The sequence below is a fragment of the Erpetoichthys calabaricus genome, chromosome 6 (genome assembly GCF_900747795.2).
Source record: "Erpetoichthys calabaricus chromosome 6, fErpCal1.3, whole genome shotgun sequence".
Lineage (NCBI taxonomy): Eukaryota > Metazoa > Chordata > Cladistia > Polypteriformes > Polypteridae > Erpetoichthys > Erpetoichthys calabaricus.
The window spans coordinates 149,644,631-149,662,845 of NC_041399.2; the positions used below are offsets into that span (position 1 = coordinate 149,644,631).

Sequence of the window (18,215 nt, forward strand, 5' to 3'; positions counted from 1 at the left end):
CTATACTGTATAAATAAATGTTGTTGTAAGTTATAACATATTTGGTAAAAATTATAAAAAAGGATTACTTCACATTTATAGCTGTACTTCATGTATATAGTGTAAGTGCTTTATTGGCGTATATAATTTATTCTTTAGATCTAATGCAGAGAGTGTATTTGTGGAAAGTGCAAAGTAACAAATGGCAATTGCAGAGTAAAAAAGAATGTAAATTGTCTCTAAAAACTGTACTGTAGTTCAGTGTCACATTTTAAGGGTGGCATACTTTCTATTATTATTAACAGACACCAGACTAGAGGCTTTACTTATAATACATTAAATGTTCACATTTTAGAAACTGGGTCTAATTTTAAAATTATACAATTAAGAATGTCTGCCTAAAATAGACTTTACTGTCAGTTTATATTTTAATTTATTTTAACACACACAAGACAGTAAGCTCTAATAGAATGCAAAAAAAATCTGAAATGCTAACATCCATCTGAATTTTCTAGTGTGAATCACAGTCACATATGCCACTGCAGCCGTTATTTTCTAAGTAAAAATGCTAGTGGAAAACACACCTCTTTCTTGTACATCAGTGTTTTTAAACTTAGTAAAAGCTAATCAGGCAGGGTAGAGGAAGTTTGCCTTAGCCCACTTAACAGATTCCATCTCCCTTTGTGGGATGTCCAGGATAGTCCAGAAGCATAATCATCTTCATCAAGCTCATTGTCTTATATGCCTTCTTCAGTGGCAGCCACAAAAAGAGATGGATGCCTCCATCATCTCAAATGGCACTTCCTAATCATGTTAGATAAATGGTCCTATTGGAAGAACAGTCAACTCACTCTTTCACAAAGGGGTAAAACCAACAAGCTTTCCTGAAATCTCACATCTCCCATTTATTCCTACATAGATCGAGCTATCAACCAAAGGCCTTCAACACATATGCTTAACATATGACTAAGGGAAACTGTTCCCTGCTCACCTGATTAGACTGATTGGCTCTTTCTCAGTAGAGAACAATAACCTCCGATTTTATAATTGTTATCCCAATCAGGATTACGATTGTGTGACATCTAAAGGCTAGCATTATCTACAAAGAGTGGATGTACCAAATTAATGATCTCAAATTCAACACCCTCACAGACTTGACCATGTCTTAACATTCCATCTATGAAAATCATTAAATTAATTGATGACAAGGCATAGCCCCCTCAAAGTTTATCAATCAATTGCTGGGAATTTTGAATTAAATTTCATTGAATCACCAAAAACACAAAGTAGTTGTCCTGCCAGCCTATACTACAGGGTCATTGTCCACAAGGTATAACAAGATTCACAGTCATAGCATTCTCAAAGTCCTCCATAGTTTTACTGTGGGACTGAGTAAGAGTGTTCCAGTGAACTTTAGATCCATGTTGTTGGCACCTGCTAGGCCTACTTTGTGGAAAAAGATAAAGGTATGTGGACAGACAAATGTCTTTTCATTCAGAATAACAGGTACATAAAAACATTACTTAAAGCATGAAGATGGATAGCAGACCTACTCTGCTGCTGATTTATTTAGGTCTACTATGTAAGGACAGCATTGCTTTATGAGTAAGTTCAGATAGACCCTTTGGCAGATTTGTTCGGGCAGTCATTTAAAGAAGTTGCATTATGATTTGTTGATGTTTCTGCCTGAATTGCACAATTTTAACAGATACTTGTGTCACTTCCTAAAAGTAGCTTGATGTAAATCCCTACCATTTTCACAGTGATACAGGTCCACTTAGGCTTGCCAAGACCCCATCACCACCAGAGGAAGATTCACCACCTTGCAGTCCTGAAGCCAGCCCCAATCACAGGCTGGCACCATCTTCTCCAGCTCCTGGACGTCCAAAATCTCCATCACAGGTAACAGAAACAGACTGATGTTTAATATGATGGTGATGTAAAAAACACTGTTTATTATAAAATGTAAAACAGTACTTTTTGAAAACAAAGACAGGTAATGTAGGCCAGGAAGCACAAAGAATATGAAGCATTTAACATACTACTTTAGTTACGGTGAGTTTTAAGAAACACTCTTAAACTGAACATTGATCTTAAGATGGAATCTACAACATTCTAAGTGTCAAGATGCCTTCAAAAAACACAGATTAGGATTGTAGGATGGATTGATTCAATATATTACATATGCAAATCCATGTTTTAACAGTTTAAAGTGAAGTATTACAAACACAAATCCATCTTTAGCTGTTTAAATGCATCCCTGTACAGACTTGCATGTGTTATCACATTTGTATGTGCAGGATGTTTCTTTCTTTTTCCGCAGTCACAGATCATATAATCACATTTTATTTTGACAAAATAAACTTCTAAATTAAAGTTGAAATTCTGAGATTAAAGTCCAAATTTCGACTTTAATTACGAAATAAACTATGAGATTAAAGTTAATATTAAGTCAAGTAAGACCTTTTTTTCCCATTGTGTTTTGTTAAGTAGATTAGAAGTCTTGTACAGTATATGAGCAAAGGTATTGCAGTAGTGTATTCATTAAGAAGTAATTCTATGTTCCCCAAACCATGTTGCAAATGGATTACGGATTATAGTAATCCCAAAACGATGACACACTAGCTGTGGATTTAGCAATTATATCACATTGTGTATTACCCAAGCAGTGCTGTTTGAAGTTAAGGGATTATTGTGAATCAGAAACTATCCAGTAAATAAGCAAAATATTTTATTATAATAATGTCTGATTAGGTGAAATGAGCCAGGTTCCTGGCAGTGCTGCTGAGAATTAGATTGTTGACTCAGGTGCCCTTTGGATTTTTTTGTGATTCTCTATGGTGCTTGCAGCCTTGTCATCACCTTTTCCTGGGATATCAGTAGTCATGAAACTGAGATGGACTAGCGCAATTAAACAAGCAACAAGATTGGTGCAAGTGCATTGTGCAGCTTATTCTTCAGAGCACTGTCCCTAGTGTGGTGCAAATAAATCTTCAATAAATCTTTAAAACAACTGCATTTAATGGTAAAATCAATCACTAAATAAACTAAACCCAAGAATAAAACATAGTCAGTGTCATCTTACTGTATCTATCTCTCTCTCTCTGAGCTTAGTGCATCTCTCTCTCTCCTGTCTAGTAAGCTTATTTCCTTGGGTCTATTCAGCAGTGCAGAGATGCCAACATGCACAGTAATCCATTTTCCAGCTTTTGACCCAACCACCTCAGTCTGTTACATCTGGGACACCTAAAACCTGGTTCTGTCATCCCACCACAATCATTTGGCATATGTGGAATGAACCTTAAGGCCATCAGCCATTCCTGCTTCCTACAATGCTCTTTTGACGCGAACCACCCCAGGAGAGCCGTTCCTCTTGCTTCCTGAGGGACCACCCAATTGCTATGCCTCCTTTCTATCACACTTGCTTGCACAGCTTCTCACGAGCACATATCTACACTCACCAAGCCAGAGCAACACTGTTTTTATTTATAATGCTGCACCATAACAGACCATTAACATGCTGCATCAAAGCTTTCAAAAGATTTTGAGCTGGCTAAACCATATTTTAAACAAATTGAGGAAAAGTATATTTTATGAAGAGGTGTCTTCCATTCATGATCTGAAAATATAATTGACAGCTCTCATTGCCAACACTGATTGAAATTATCTAAGTGTCCTTTAAAGTATAGTTTGGAAAAACTAACTATATCTACATCATAGCTAGAAAGTGTAGTTTCTAAAATAATTAATAAGGTAAGGTTGGACATGTTACCCATGTTTCTTTTGTTAAAGTCTCAACTTGCATTTGTTGAAATATCATATTCAAATTATTGTAGTTCAAAAGATATATATATTTTGTCATTTGGACTTTGACTAGGAAACTCCAAAATGCAAAATTATTGTTTTCTTCAACCAGTTCGATAGACTTGCTTGTGTGATTTTGACCTGCTATATGATTCAAACAAAGAAACAAAGGAAGAACTTAATGGGTTCAGTTTTGTTGGATCTGCATTCTGCTTATAAAACCTAAGCTTTCATCTTGCCTCTGGGATACATACTGTATGCGCTGTCATAATGTGTTCACAGTCAGCCTTTCCAGGACAAGACTTTTCTGTTATCTCAATGTTTATAGACAGTAAATACCCATTTACATTGAGACATTGAGATTATAGATGCATTTGTTATCTTAGTATGTTATCTGTTCTATTGCATTTTGGAAGTGGTTCCTGTATATTTACCTGTACATGTCAGACGAATGACCTTACCCAAGGAGTAGGTTTTCAATCAAAACTGCTCTGCTGAAGAACATCTCCACCCTGCACACTGAAATAAATTAATGTATCACGATGTTCTTCCCTTACCTCTCAGCAAGTCCCAGTATATCACCATTGTCAGTGTCCACTGTATGCACCAACTGTTGTGGGTCCAAATGAAGACAAGGAAGGCTTTTATGAAGATGTGGACCAGCTTATTTGGACAACCCCTGCCAACAATACACTCATCATTTTGGGTGATTTCTATGCTAAGGTGGGGAAAGACAGAGATAACTGGTACAGGGTTCTTGGGAGACATGGGGTAGGTAAACTAAATAGTAACAGCCTGCTGCTGTTGATTAAGTGTGCTGAATATCATTAATATGATGTTCCAAATTGCAAAAAAGTACAAAACAGCCTGAATGCATCCCAGATCCAAACATTGGCATTTACTCCACTATGTCGTAGTACGCCAGCATGAACTTAAAGATGTCACCATGATCCAGGTAATGTGAGGTGATGAGTACTGGACAGATCACAGGCTGGTTCGGTTGGTCCTCAACATGCACACACCCCCTGTATTGTAAACAACAAAAGACTCAGAATATCATTCAGTACTGGAAGACTGTAAGTCAAATCCAGAGTTTTCAGGATATATTTATTGAGAAGCTCTCCAGTAATTTACAGTACCACTTATAGGAACCTGCTCTGAAAAATGCTTCCAGTTCAAAGATGTCATCACACACACTGCAATACCTGCACTCGGGCTAAAAACCCAGGTGCATCAAGACTGGTTTGTTGAAAACCATGAAATCATCTCAACAGCCCTTCAGGCCAAGAACAATACCTCTGGAGAGTAGCAAAACAATCCATCATCTGTCTCAAAGAAAAAAAAAGTTTAAATCCTGCAGTCCAAAGTACAAGAGAGAAATGCAGGACAAGTGGTAGCAGAAAAAAGCTGAGCAGGTAGAACATTACACAAATATACATGTCACCAGAGTGTTCTTCAGTGCCATAAAATGGGTCTATATCCCTAATAAATCAGGATGCTCCCACTATTATTGTCTGATGGGCTGGGCCTGATCAAAGATCAGGAAAGACTGGAAATACAGCTAGGCCGTACATTTTTCCAATTTTCTTGAAAGACCATCTATTGTTGATCCTGAAGCCATACAACAGATCCCTTAGCAGCAAGTCTTGGATAATGAAATCAAAAAAGTGATCTCACAGATGAACTCAAATGGCAAGATGGTGTTCCTGCCACAGTCTATATAGCTTTAGATCTAAACACCTTACAGATGTTTCAAGACCTTCTGAAAGACATCTGGCTCACAGAGAAAATATCTGATAACTTTCAGGATGCCATGGCTCACTACAAAAACAAGAGGAGCAAATTGGATTATACAGGTATCTCACTGCTGTTCACCACTGGAAAGAACTTCGCCTGCATTCTTTTGAACAAACTTGTCGCTATCCCAGAAAGTAACCTGCAAGAGATGCAGTGTGGATTTCAGACAAACTGAAGTACAGCAGACATGAAATTTGTCATGAGACAAGTTTAAGAGAAGTGTATCAAGCAGAACATACCCTTTTACTCTACCTTTATTGACCTGACAAAAGCATTTGACATTGTAAACAGAGAGGCTCTTTGGATCATCCTGAGACACTATGGATACTAAGGAAATCTGCGAAGTTGAAACTACTGCTCCATGATGGAATAACAGAACAGGTCTTTCACAGTGGTAATTCATCAGCTACATTTGCCATTTCCAGTGGATTGAAGCAGGGCTCTGTACTAGCCTCAGTCTTATTTAATGTTTTCCACTTGCATTTTGTCAGGTGCTGCGCAAGGTTTGATGAAGGGAGTATATACTAAGTACCAATTGGATGTCTCTCTCTTTGACCTTCACTAATTGAATGTATGAACCAAATGCCTCTATACAGTAATCCAGGAAATCCTCTTTGCTGATGACTGTGCACTCCTGGCATACAAAGACCATGATCTATAGCTGATGCTGAACAAATTTTCAAACACTGTTACGCTGTTTGGCTTGACTATCAGGCTGAATAAATCTGAAGTACTCGACCAATCCGTGCCAAATACCATCCCCATAGAACCATAAATGACTGTTGATGGCACCCAGCTAACAAATGTAAACAGCTTTAAATACCTGGAAAACATCTGTTGGAATAGTGAGTCTTTGGAAAAAGAAATTGATTCCAGGATCAGGAAGCCAGCCAAGCTCTTCGACGGTTACGCTCCAGAGTGCTCCACTAATACGATATTCACATTTCCACAAAGTTGAAATTGTACAGAGCTGTGGTTATCTGTTCTGTCCTATGTGGATGTGAGTCCTGGACACTATAACGATGACACATCAAACAGCAGGAGAAATTCCACACATGTCACTCCACTCCATCCTTGGTATTCACTGGAAAGACGGTGTTTCCAACGTGGATTGTATGTAGTCCACCAGCATTCAGTCACTGATTATCAGAACCCTGCGGTGGGTGGAATATATCATCAGAAGGGGTGACCAAGATATACCTCACCAGTTGCTCTTTGGTGAACTGGAGTTTGAGAAGAGACCTCAAGGTCATCCATGCAAGCGCTATAAAGATGCAATGAAGGCAACCCTATGCAACTGTGACATCCGGCCAAGGAATTTAGAAGATGTAACTACTGATAGAACTCGTTGGCAAGACTTATGCTTCGAAACCTCTATCAGCTTTGAAGACAGGCTCGGCCAAAAACTGATGGACGTCATAGAATAACACCCACAGCTACTATAACAATGAACTTCCTATGCACCCATTGTGCTTGGCTGTGTGCTTCCAGACTGGGACTGCAGAGTCACCTTTGTGTCCACCAGTGAACTGCACAACAGCAAGTCTTCATCAAAATTTAAAGGATTACTGGCACAGTACATGTTACTCATATATTACATGTCATTCTTTCAAATGCAGGTTTTCTTTACAGTTGTTACCTGCATTTAATTTAATGTTTGTACATTTCTGCCTTTCTATTACATTATTTAGCTATGATTTCATAAATGCTACAGTGACAGTTTCAGTATTATTGAATACCAGTAATGGTGCACTGCACGAATACACTTGACTTAAGCATTTATAGTTTTCATATTCTTTCTCTGTATGTTTAGCATTCGTTTGCTCAGAGGTTGATAAAGCTTACTGCTTCCTGAGCAGCTCCACCCTAATGGCCCGCTTCTTCTTTTCTTTCGGCAGCATCTTTTTGAGTTACAACTAATTAAGTCAGTGTTTGTGTTGCAATTACTTTTTACGTTTTCCTTAATTTTTCACTTAAGCTGGCACTTGTCTTCAGTCTGCCTCAAGAATGATTTAAGATATGAAGAAGTAGGGGAAGTGACGGTGAAGGTAGTAGGGATGAGAACAGCACCCGTACACATGCACTGCACAGCCACCCTGCTGGCCACTGCCGTTAGAGATGAGTAAAGAACAATCAGAACAGCTCAATACGTCACAGTTAGAAAAAATTGAAGTCACAGGTTAAGGTTTTCATTGGTTTTAGGTAGATTTGGAAAGAAGTTTAACTATGCTCCTTGGCCAAACCAAATTTTGTTTCAGAGAGAAGAAAGACGTACTCCTTGCTTATATTAAGCAAGAAAAGTAACAAATTGTGTTGAACTTGTATGTGAATATATTCGTCCCATTTTCATTCTGCAGTGGCAGAGTGGATTGTACTGTTTGAATTTTAATGGACAGTAAAATTTTTCAAAACTGCCAAAACTGTTACAGTTTGGTCATAATTGCATCTACCAAATATACATATTATTCCATTCCCACTTTGATATGTTTGTAACACCTTTCAGTAACCTTTAGAATACTGTATGTCCCAATCTTTTATACTTTGTTTGTTTTTCATTCAGAAGCTATAAGTTAAAGAGGTGTGTTTAGATGCCTAACTGTCATTGTAGAATTTTTTCTATATTATTGTAAGTACTAATTGTCCTTTTTCAAAGTGTACAGTATATACCTGAACGGATGTTTTTGTTGATATTTACTGCAAAACACATGCACGAAATAGAGGCTGAATGACTGCAGTCTGGGTTACAAAAGTGACAGGTAGTGCATTTTTTGTGATGAAGGAAATTGCAAGTCCTTTAGTCTGCATTCATTCCAAGTAATTAAGTATAATATATATAGAGATGGGGTTCATCTGAAAATATGGTATTTTCAAAAATGCGTGGTAAGATTTTAATAATTATTGCATTTTCCTTTATAGTTACGAAAGGGTCCTCCTGTTCCACCTCCACCAAAGCTCACCCCAACAAAAGAACTCCATCAGGAACAGATAATAAACTTTTTCGATGACAACTTTGTTCCGGAAATCAATGTCACCACACCTTTACAGGTATGTGTCTTATATTTTACATGTAACATTAAGTTAATGTCTGACATGCTTAATAGGAAATGTTCACTCGATGCATAATTCATATTTTGCCATTTTACCTAGAAAAACCCTGGACTCAAAAGTCAAAATAAAATGCTATTCATTCATTATTGAAGTTTCAATTTGATATTTACATTATTAATACATTTGATTATTTTCTTGATGATTTTGTCAAAAAAGAAATCATATTCAAAGCCAGTAATATAATTCTGAAAGAAATTAGCTTCTTTTGTTAGCTTGAATGCAGGGTCTCTCACTAAGTCATCTCTTAATGTGGTCTAAGCTTGGTCGCTTCACAGTGCATACATTTAGAGTGGAATTAGGCCAACAATACACAGCAGCCACAAGATTCTGGCACTCCGATTATGATAATGCAAAAGGTCTCAAAAATAATAATGTGTTTTTTTCTGACAGTGTCACATTGTTCAGAGAGGAAGAAAACTCCAGTGCACTGTAAACATCTCCAATAAATTTCAACTAAAATTATTTGTCTAATATCATTCACAGATTAACAAGAGCGCAGTGCCACCAATGGGACCTTTTGTGTAATGCAGATTAAATTGTATAGACATTTTGAATTTGTAAAGTTTAACATATTGTAATTGATTTAACTTGGTAAAGTGATCTGACCCTTTTTTGCTATTACAGTGCAGACTCTTAGTGTATGTAGTATGTGCTTATCTTTAGGTATTGCTCTGTCAAGCTTTTGAGACAATAGCGTTGAAAGGTGGCCCCTGATTACTGCAAGAAAAGTCCTTCAAAGCAGTGTTGTCATAAAACATGGACAGAGAGAAAACAGATCACAGATAAGATAGTGAAAAGGTGTATTTTATTGTAGACAGGAGGAGAACCTTTGATTGATGGCAGACTTAGGCTTTGGGTGGTTGTCTGAGGTATTTTTATATCTTTTGTGTATTCCCACTACAGCTTTTGTATAAATATTGTACTTAAGGGTACATTTTGCAATAAAAAATCTTTTAAAATCAGTGCCTCTGTTGTCTTTGGTATTAGTTCAAAAATATTTTTTTACACTGCATGTAAGCTATAGTATTGTATAGTAAAATAATTATAATAATAATACATTTTACTCATCCATCCATCCATTTTCCATCCCGCTGAATCCGAACACAGGGTCACGGGGGTCTGCTGGAGCCAATCCCAGCCAACACAGGGCACAAGGCAGGAACCAATCCTGGGCAGGGTGCCAACCCACCGCAGGACGTTATTAATATTTGTCTAGTTAAAGTTATTTTTTACTAGCCATCACCCACGGCTTCGCCCGCGTATTAGTGAAACAGGACAGTGAGGAGGGCCCTGTCCAGCTCTCTACTCCCCTCGGCCTGCAGCCTCTGTCTCAGATTAGCGCAAATATATCGCTCCTGCAAGCAAACTATGATTCTTAGCGCAATGAGAGAACTCGGAAAATCTACCGAAATGTTCAAGCAAATTATATAAAAAAAAGATCTAAATCCGTTAAATACTTCTCTCGTTCGCTAACTAAGTGGAGTTAAGGTTATGCCCCAAGGCAGGCACATGAGTGAGGAGGGCCCCACCCCCCTCCCCACAGCCCAATGAGTCTCTCTCGGATTTGCGCTAAAAAATCGGTACCGCAAGCAAACTATGGTACTTAGCATGATGACAAAGTCGCAAAATCAACAGAATGTTCAAGCAAATTATAGAAAAAAAACCCGATTTAAATCTGTTAAGTAGTTCTCTTGTGAAAAGCGGACAGACATACAAACGATTCTAAAAAAACTATTAGAAATTTCACGCTTGGACCATGAAATTTTTAAAACCGTTTCTTAGCGAGCACCTATGGGCCAAGGGTAACCTACATTCCAAATTTCAAATCCCAAGTCCACATGGTTCGGGAGATTTCATGATGAGTGAGTCAGTGGTATTTGGCTTTTATATACTGTATATAGATTATTATATATCAAAAATCCAGGTTCATAAATAATTATAATACTTCTTATAGTACAGATAAAATATTTTCTACAAATTTAAATGAACTTTGAATTATGCAGCCCGCTTGATTTTTATTACATTAAAATATCATTCATGGAGTGTATATGTAAAAGTAGTTGAGTCTGTGAGATAAGTCATTGTCCTGAAAAGGACAAAATATTAAGAAAATGCATTTAAATATCATATTAGGCTTTTAATTTGCTTTGGATAATCTTTCAAATACATTCAACACTTTATAGTATACAAGAACAAATGAGTCAAAGTAATTTCTGTAAATGATGCATTTTGCTGACATCTTTGTTTCCTTTCTTAAAATGTTTTATTCTGTCGAGTGTCTGTCATGGCTATGTACATCAGACATTCTGTAGTAGTGACAATCTGTATCTAAAATAACTCTAAGATGTTCAAAATCTGCAAAAAATTTACGTTTATTGAAAATACACAGAAAAGGAATGGTATTTATAACACCAGCATGATCTGACTTTGAAATTATTTTTTTCTGCCCTTATTTTGACTAATTTTCCATCTTTCATTTACCATTAAAAATGTTGTTATCTACTGGGTTCTTTTCTGCTGTTAGGTTTTTGTGAGTCTGTTGATTTAAGGGTCCTAAAAATATTCTATTTTTACCCGTGAGGCCATTTTTGTTTTAACGGATGCCACTGTTTTGTTGTAGTAGTTGCTATTAGGGAATCCATTACCAGACGGGTTTATCCATTCCCGGGAATTCAGAAATCCCGCATGTCATTCCCGGGAATCCGGCATCTCACATGTGAACGGTTTTAAAGCGAGCGATACTTATTTAATTTACTTATTATATGCTACTGCAATATGTTGACACCAATAAAAGACTAACCTTAACTACAAGCAGTTCATGCTGTCATATAAGTACATGTATCTAGTTAGTTGCGGTAATAACAGTGTAGAAAGCACAACGTGTCGAGCGTGTGGTCGTCCAGATGGGAGCGCACCTTTGTGCAGAGTACGCCAGCCGCTGAGAAAGCACGCTCTGCCTCCACTGAAGTGGGCGGCACAGTCATGAGATACTGATACACTTGTTCTAAACAACGCCCGTGCTTGCCGTTGCTCTGAAACACCGTCGTTTCAGCTTTTACTGATGCATCCAGTTTCTTGTCATCATTCTGTGATGGCAAGTTTCTTGGCACAGATATTGCGGATGCAACAGACTGACGCATTGCAATTTCAAGTTGCTGTTCAAAGCTGTTGTCTGATGAAGTGCAAGCTGCAGCAATGGCGCCACCTTAATTATTTTCAACTATATCTCTGTTATTTCTTGATCGATTTTTACACTTTTACACGCTATATATATGCGAGCTTGGCCATTCCCGTTCAGCTGGGAATGCCAGCAGTTTCATTCCCAAGAATGCAGGAATGGGAAACGTCCGGGAATCCCAGGCTCCTGGTAATCGGGAGCCCGGGAATGGATTCCCTAGTTGCTATGGCATTGGTATGGGTGACATCCAGGGTCACGCTGTGCTTGTCACTGGGGGTCAAGGGTTTAAAGGTCAGCTCCATGCACTTCTTGGTGTTTGAGATTTCATAACATAGTTTTCTGTGTTGGTATGCCCTTTGTTGTTGGCTTTTCTAGTTTATTGGAATCCTTGCTTTGTTCCCTGATCTTAATTGTTGTTTATAGCGTTCAGTTTTGGTATAATATAGGATATATTTTTAGTTAAAGAATCAAGGCTTGGCTTTCTATAACATTTCATCTTCTGGTCATGAATTATTTAATGTTTGTCCCTGAACAATCAGTAACAGACAGAAAATGGAATTGTCTGGAGAAAAAAATACAAAACAAAAATCATGCTGCTGTTGTTAATCTATTTGTAAAGGTCTTGTTTCTAAGGATGCTCCTCTACTTCCCCATCTTACATTATATAAAACATTACTCCTTTCTCTCACCTACCATCACTCTCTTTCTAGCCAACCCACACTTCTCTGTACTGGCATGTCTTCTTCTATTATGACAAGAGAAAGTGTCTAAGAGAAAATTACCACAAATCAAGAGATAAAGTATTTATGATAGTTAAGAAAATAAGTTGAGAAAAAGGCAAGTGTCAAAAGGTATAAGACTCAGAAACAGCAAAGAAAGAAAACTAAAACCTTAAGAAAAATGTTCATCAATCCCAGTCCTTGCCTTCAATTCTTGGAACTTGTTTGGTCACCTGCCTCTTAGTGTCCTGGTGGTATAGATGACATTTTCCTTTTTGTTCTATACTTGTGTCCCTCCCTGAAGGTCTTCAGGGATATCTAATACAATGGTAGGTTTTATAACCTCCTGTTTGCTTTAACTTGATGCCTGTCCTGCTCCAACCTTTCTTGATGGCCAATCCTTTAGAAGTCTTGTAAAAAGAAATACCAACACCAAGAACTTATTATTATTTTAAAGTTGCTTATTCAGTTTCTCTTTTCTATCTACATCTTTGTCAATCTGTAAATCTTGTGTATTTAACCAGTGTTTTACTATACAGTAAAGCAAGTGCACTTGTAGGAAATTAAACAGCTCTTTTACATTCTCTCTTATTACTTTTCATCTAGAACAGGGGTCTCCAAACTTTTCAGCCCGAGGGTCGCATTAACTATCAAACAGCAGTTTGGGGGCCGACTACACACTCGAGGTCCAAATAAAAAAGAATCAAAACATAGATGTTGTTTTTAATTATTTATTTAATATTATTTTATTCAGTTATTATTTAATAACACATTGATACACTACACATGAACACCTGTATTAGTGGGAATGGTGAAATTGTTTCCTGGATGCCAAAATAGCAGACATTTCTGGCTTTAGATTTGATGTTCCTAACATCAACAGTGACCTGAGATTATCATCAGACAAGTTTGTTCTCAAATTGTTCTTCACGTATTTCATTCTTGAAAATGTTTGTTCACACAAGTATGTTGTTCCAAAGATTGAAAGGTACCTTGATGCAAAAGTTTTGACATTAGGAAAGTCTTCCTTGGGCAAAAACTGGTAAAAACCCACCAGTCCTTCTTTGAACTTGTCCCTAAGGAAGTCATTTGCTTGCAACTCAATGACCTCCAGCTGCAGATCATCTGGGCAACTGGCCACATCTGCTTCAAATGGGTTTTGAAACAGTCTCACTTCTTCTGCCTTTGAATCCAAGTCAGAAAACTGCTCCTGAAACTGCAGCTGGAGGTCTTTGATGATCTCGCATGCAAATGATGTGGGGAACTCAGCTGTCGCTTCAGCCATGAAGACCTTGCACTGCTGAAAGTGCGTCAAGTTGTTGGCCTGTACTTGTTCCAAAAACAAGACAAGTTTAGATCTGAAGGCCTTTAGGTGGGTGTATAGATCAGAAACTAGATTTTTCTCTCCTTGTAGTTTTAGGTTCAGAAAATTTAAATGACTAGTTATGTCTGCAGCAAAGGCCAATTTCCATACCCACTCTTCATCAGATAGTAATGGCTGTGGCTTGCCTTTACTTTCCAGGAAGTCACCTATTTCCTTTCTTAATTCAAATACTCTGCTCATAACTTTCTCACAACTTAGCCATCTTACTGCTTTGTAATATGGTAAATCTTGCGATTCTGTGTCAGTATCTTTCAACATGTCTCTGAACTGTCTATGGTTGAGCCCATGTGACCTTATTAAATTCACCATCTTCACCACAGGATTCAGTACACTGCTAACGTCCACATATTTAGCACACAAAGCTTGCTGGTGAATAATACAGTGCAGGAACATTGGTTGTGGAAAGTTTTTCTCATTACACATCTGCTTCACTTGTCCAACCAAGCCTTTCTTTATGCCACTCATGTTCTTTCCTCCATCAACAGTCAGGCAACTGAGGTTAGTCCAGTCCAAGTTATAATCAGCAAATGTTTTTTTCAATTCATTGAATATATCCTCTCCGGTAACCGTGCCATACATGCTATGTAGGGAAGCCAGCTCTAGTGTTATGTTCATGTCTTCATCCACACCTCTAATGAACACAAGCAGTTGAGAGGTGGAACAGCTGTCCAGCGATTCATCCATTGCAATTGAAAAATGGCGAAACTTCCTTGCATTTTTCGCTATTTGAGTCACAATGTTTTCACCCATGTCTGCAACACGGCGGGCAATGGTATTTGCACCCAAAGCTACATTTTTAAATTGTTTCGACTTTTCTGGGCAAATTTCCTCAGCCTCCTCCAACAAACATTCCTTCACTACTTCACCATCTGTAAACGGTTTGCCACTTTTAGCCAGGACGTAGGCAACTTTATAACTGGCCTTAGTTAAGGATTCATTTTCATTTGAGGATTTACTGAACAATGCCCTCTGAGATGTGAGTTGATTTTGTAATTTAGAAAATTTTTCGTCACGAACTTTACCCTCCAACTGTGCATATTTCTCCTGATGTTTGCTTCGATGAACGCAGGTTGTATTCTTTCATCACAGCCACAGTTTCGTTGCAAATCACACACAATGCTTTCTCGCCGGATTTGATGAAGTATTTCAAACTCCATTCTTCTTGAAATTGCTGACACTCATCGTCTATTTTTCTTTTCCTCTTCTCGGCCATCGTTGGGCACTAAAATAAAGTGACTTCAACATAAATAAATAGTGAAACTGAAAGTATCTTGCACACAATATCGCTCAAAAAACCTGATTATGCGAACTAATTTCGTCGCAATTATAGCTGCAAATGACCCGAAACAATTTTTAAAAATTCTTATGATTTCTTAAGTTAAACTTACCTGAATATAGTCTGCAAATATATCCACTTATGGTAGAGAGATTGTTGCTTTTAATGTTTCCTCTTCAGAATATTCAGAAAATTCTTGTTAAACTAACGACATTCCCAATACTTTATACACACTGGTAAGTAATTATGCAAAGGAAATTATCACTAAATAAAATAGAGTGCAACATGTTTCGCAATTAGACGCTAACTGACACCAACACCTCCTCATCGCAGCAGTCAACCGCAACTGGCAAACTGTGATCAAAATAATCAAGTCTTGAACAAGCACCAAACCATTTAAAAACTGTGCCACTAGATGGCGGTATATCATCTCATTGACTGTGAACAGAAGTAGAAAAAGTAAGCAGCGAATAAGGTTTTGCAATGTAGTGATTGGTTGAAAAACATAACACACTACTGCGCGCCTCTATTTTAATTCGGTAAAAACGTAACGTCCACGTAAGCGGGGGCTGATCTTGGCAGGATACACGTAATTTCCGTAATTTTTTTCCGTAGATAAAAAAGTCTCCACTGGCCGGATGAGAGGGCCAGATGCGGCCCGCGGGCCGTAGTTTGGAGACCCCTGATCTAGAACAATGTTTTTTGTATGCAAACAGACTTGTCTGCCTGAGTACAATAAATGTTTCTATTATCTCAATAAAAATGAATGATGAGTATCAATAAAGAATTGACTTTAATTATTTTATGTTAGGCTTTTAGGTTTTTAGTCCAGAGAGAAGATCATTATTTATGTTAAAAGAAAAAGTGTACAGTGTTCGATATACACAAAAAACAAGGAATAATGTAACAATGTGAGTGATTTCTTGAATATAATTGCTCAGAAAACATTTTAGAAAATCTTACAGGTTCTTGAAAGTTTTTTTATAAAGTCATTTTCAACTAAACATTGATTATACTCAACAATGTTCAGTCTCATTTGTTACATTTGCAACAGTCAGACTCTAAACTGGGCTAACTGGCTACACTTCATTGCTTAAGTTGTGCAGGATGATGTTTCAGAAAGGATGCCAACAACAATCATTGTATCTTGCCCACCCCCCCAACTTGAACAAAATCTATATAAAGAAATGTAAAATAATAAGAAGGTAATTATTTTAAAACCCGTCACAGGTTAAACAGTAATAGTAAAGAGCTCCCCATAACACATCCAAACAGGTGAAAATCGCTCCACTCAAAAATAAACACACAGTCTTATTATTCTCACCCAAGACAATTCACCATATTCCCAATTTTCTATGTTTCTTGACATATCATACGTTTAATATATTATCCCATCCCAAACCCTAGTCCTGTAACACAATGCAAGTGTGATGGCAAAAACTTTTGCCCGATTATTGAACTGCAGTTAAAGTTAATGGATGATACAGTCACTCAATGAATCTCCAAAATACAGAAAACTGGAAAATCTCACCCAGGTTCCAACGAAGGTCCACTGTTAGCATATTATCCAAGTTAATCACCACTGGTGTCTTATTGGTAAAGAAAAATGACCACATTACTTCAAAGACTATTATCATTTTGGTCACTTCCCATCCTGATAACACCTTTAATCTGGTGATCATCCAGTTTTTTTCCATTTGCCAAGAAATACTGACTATCCTTCTATTCATTTTGAACTTGCCTCCAGTCCTGGCCAGGTGACTCTTCTATCAACTCTGCTTTACATTACTGTGGCAACTCCAAAGCTTGTGGAATGGGGCTTGGCTAAACATGGATTGATTTTAACTCCAACCCTAATTCACAGGCATCATGCCCCAGTCTGCACACTGGTAATGACAGCAACTGTAAAGGTGATGCACCCGGTCACATTATGGTTAAGATTAGGGTTGTGGGATGGTTATCTGACTCGAATAATGATGACTGTTGGGTAAACCAGGTTACATACATGTAAAATGTTCTTAATTTGCATGTAGATCTCATCTTTCTTGTCTAGCATAGACCTTGGCAGGACCCAAACTGAGGATGTCTATGAATTGCAGATGGAGTCAAATACATTTAGGGAGCCACAATCACCTTGAAAACATGTTGTCATTTTTTACAGAAACCCCCAAAGCTTAGGTAAACAGGAAATATTTGACAAAGACGGTAAATACTGTACATGACCCAGACAAGAATCATAATTATGTGACCTCATGGCACAATAAGTTCGTCCTCAACATTATAGATCTGCCTACTTCAATGTTTTACTTTTCCCACTTCACAGTAAAATTCTTTGGATTGAAGTGTTTAAAAATCACTTACCAAAAATCATTTTTTAAGTGTTGCTTACCATATGAGTCTTGTAGTGATGACCAAGAAAATATTTTATTCATATATTTTTAAAGTTTGTTTAGCAATAATTTACCAAAAAATATATGCTTTTTGCTTGTTGTAAGTATACAACTGGATAACTGACTTGAAGATAATTTGACACAAGAGATGTGAGATATTCTTTTCCCATAGACATTTTGTTTGCCATTGTACAACATTGCTCACCATAGATGCCTATTCTGTCATAAACATTTTTATCTCTGTTCTCAAAGAAAGTGTAAGATCACTACAAAATACATGGGGTAAGTAACACATAAAACAAATATTTTTGGATGGAGTTTTCCTTTAAGTCAATGTTCATTTCACTATATGATGAAGTATAGAGCTAAGAGACTATAATTTCGGACAACCAAGTGTTTGATATTGCATATGCTAGTTTTTGCCCCTAACTGTCAATGTGCTTGCATTGGTCTCTTACGTGTGGTATTCTCAGTTTCTCTCATTTATCATCAGTCTAAATCAAAAGAATGTAAATAATGAAAGGTTTTACTGGGGTAGGTTTTGAGAGTCTTTAACTGGACAGAATATTAGTTCTGTTAT

At 37.4% G+C, this 18,215-nt stretch overlaps 1 protein-coding gene across 9 annotated transcripts in view; it reads left to right on the forward strand.

The window, feature by feature from the left end:
* amph (amphiphysin) overlaps window positions 1-18,215 on the forward strand; it is a 288,814-nt gene that overhangs the window by 222,253 nt on the left and 48,346 nt on the right. For all 9 annotated transcript variants that reach the window (XM_051928840.1, XM_051928841.1, XM_051928842.1 and 6 more), the window contains exons 10-11: window positions 1,743-1,881; window positions 8,497-8,625. In XM_051928840.1, the coding sequence (XP_051784800.1) occupies window positions 1,743-1,881; window positions 8,497-8,625 (268 nt within the window). The remainder of the gene's footprint in view (window positions 1-1,742; window positions 1,882-8,496; window positions 8,626-18,215) is intronic.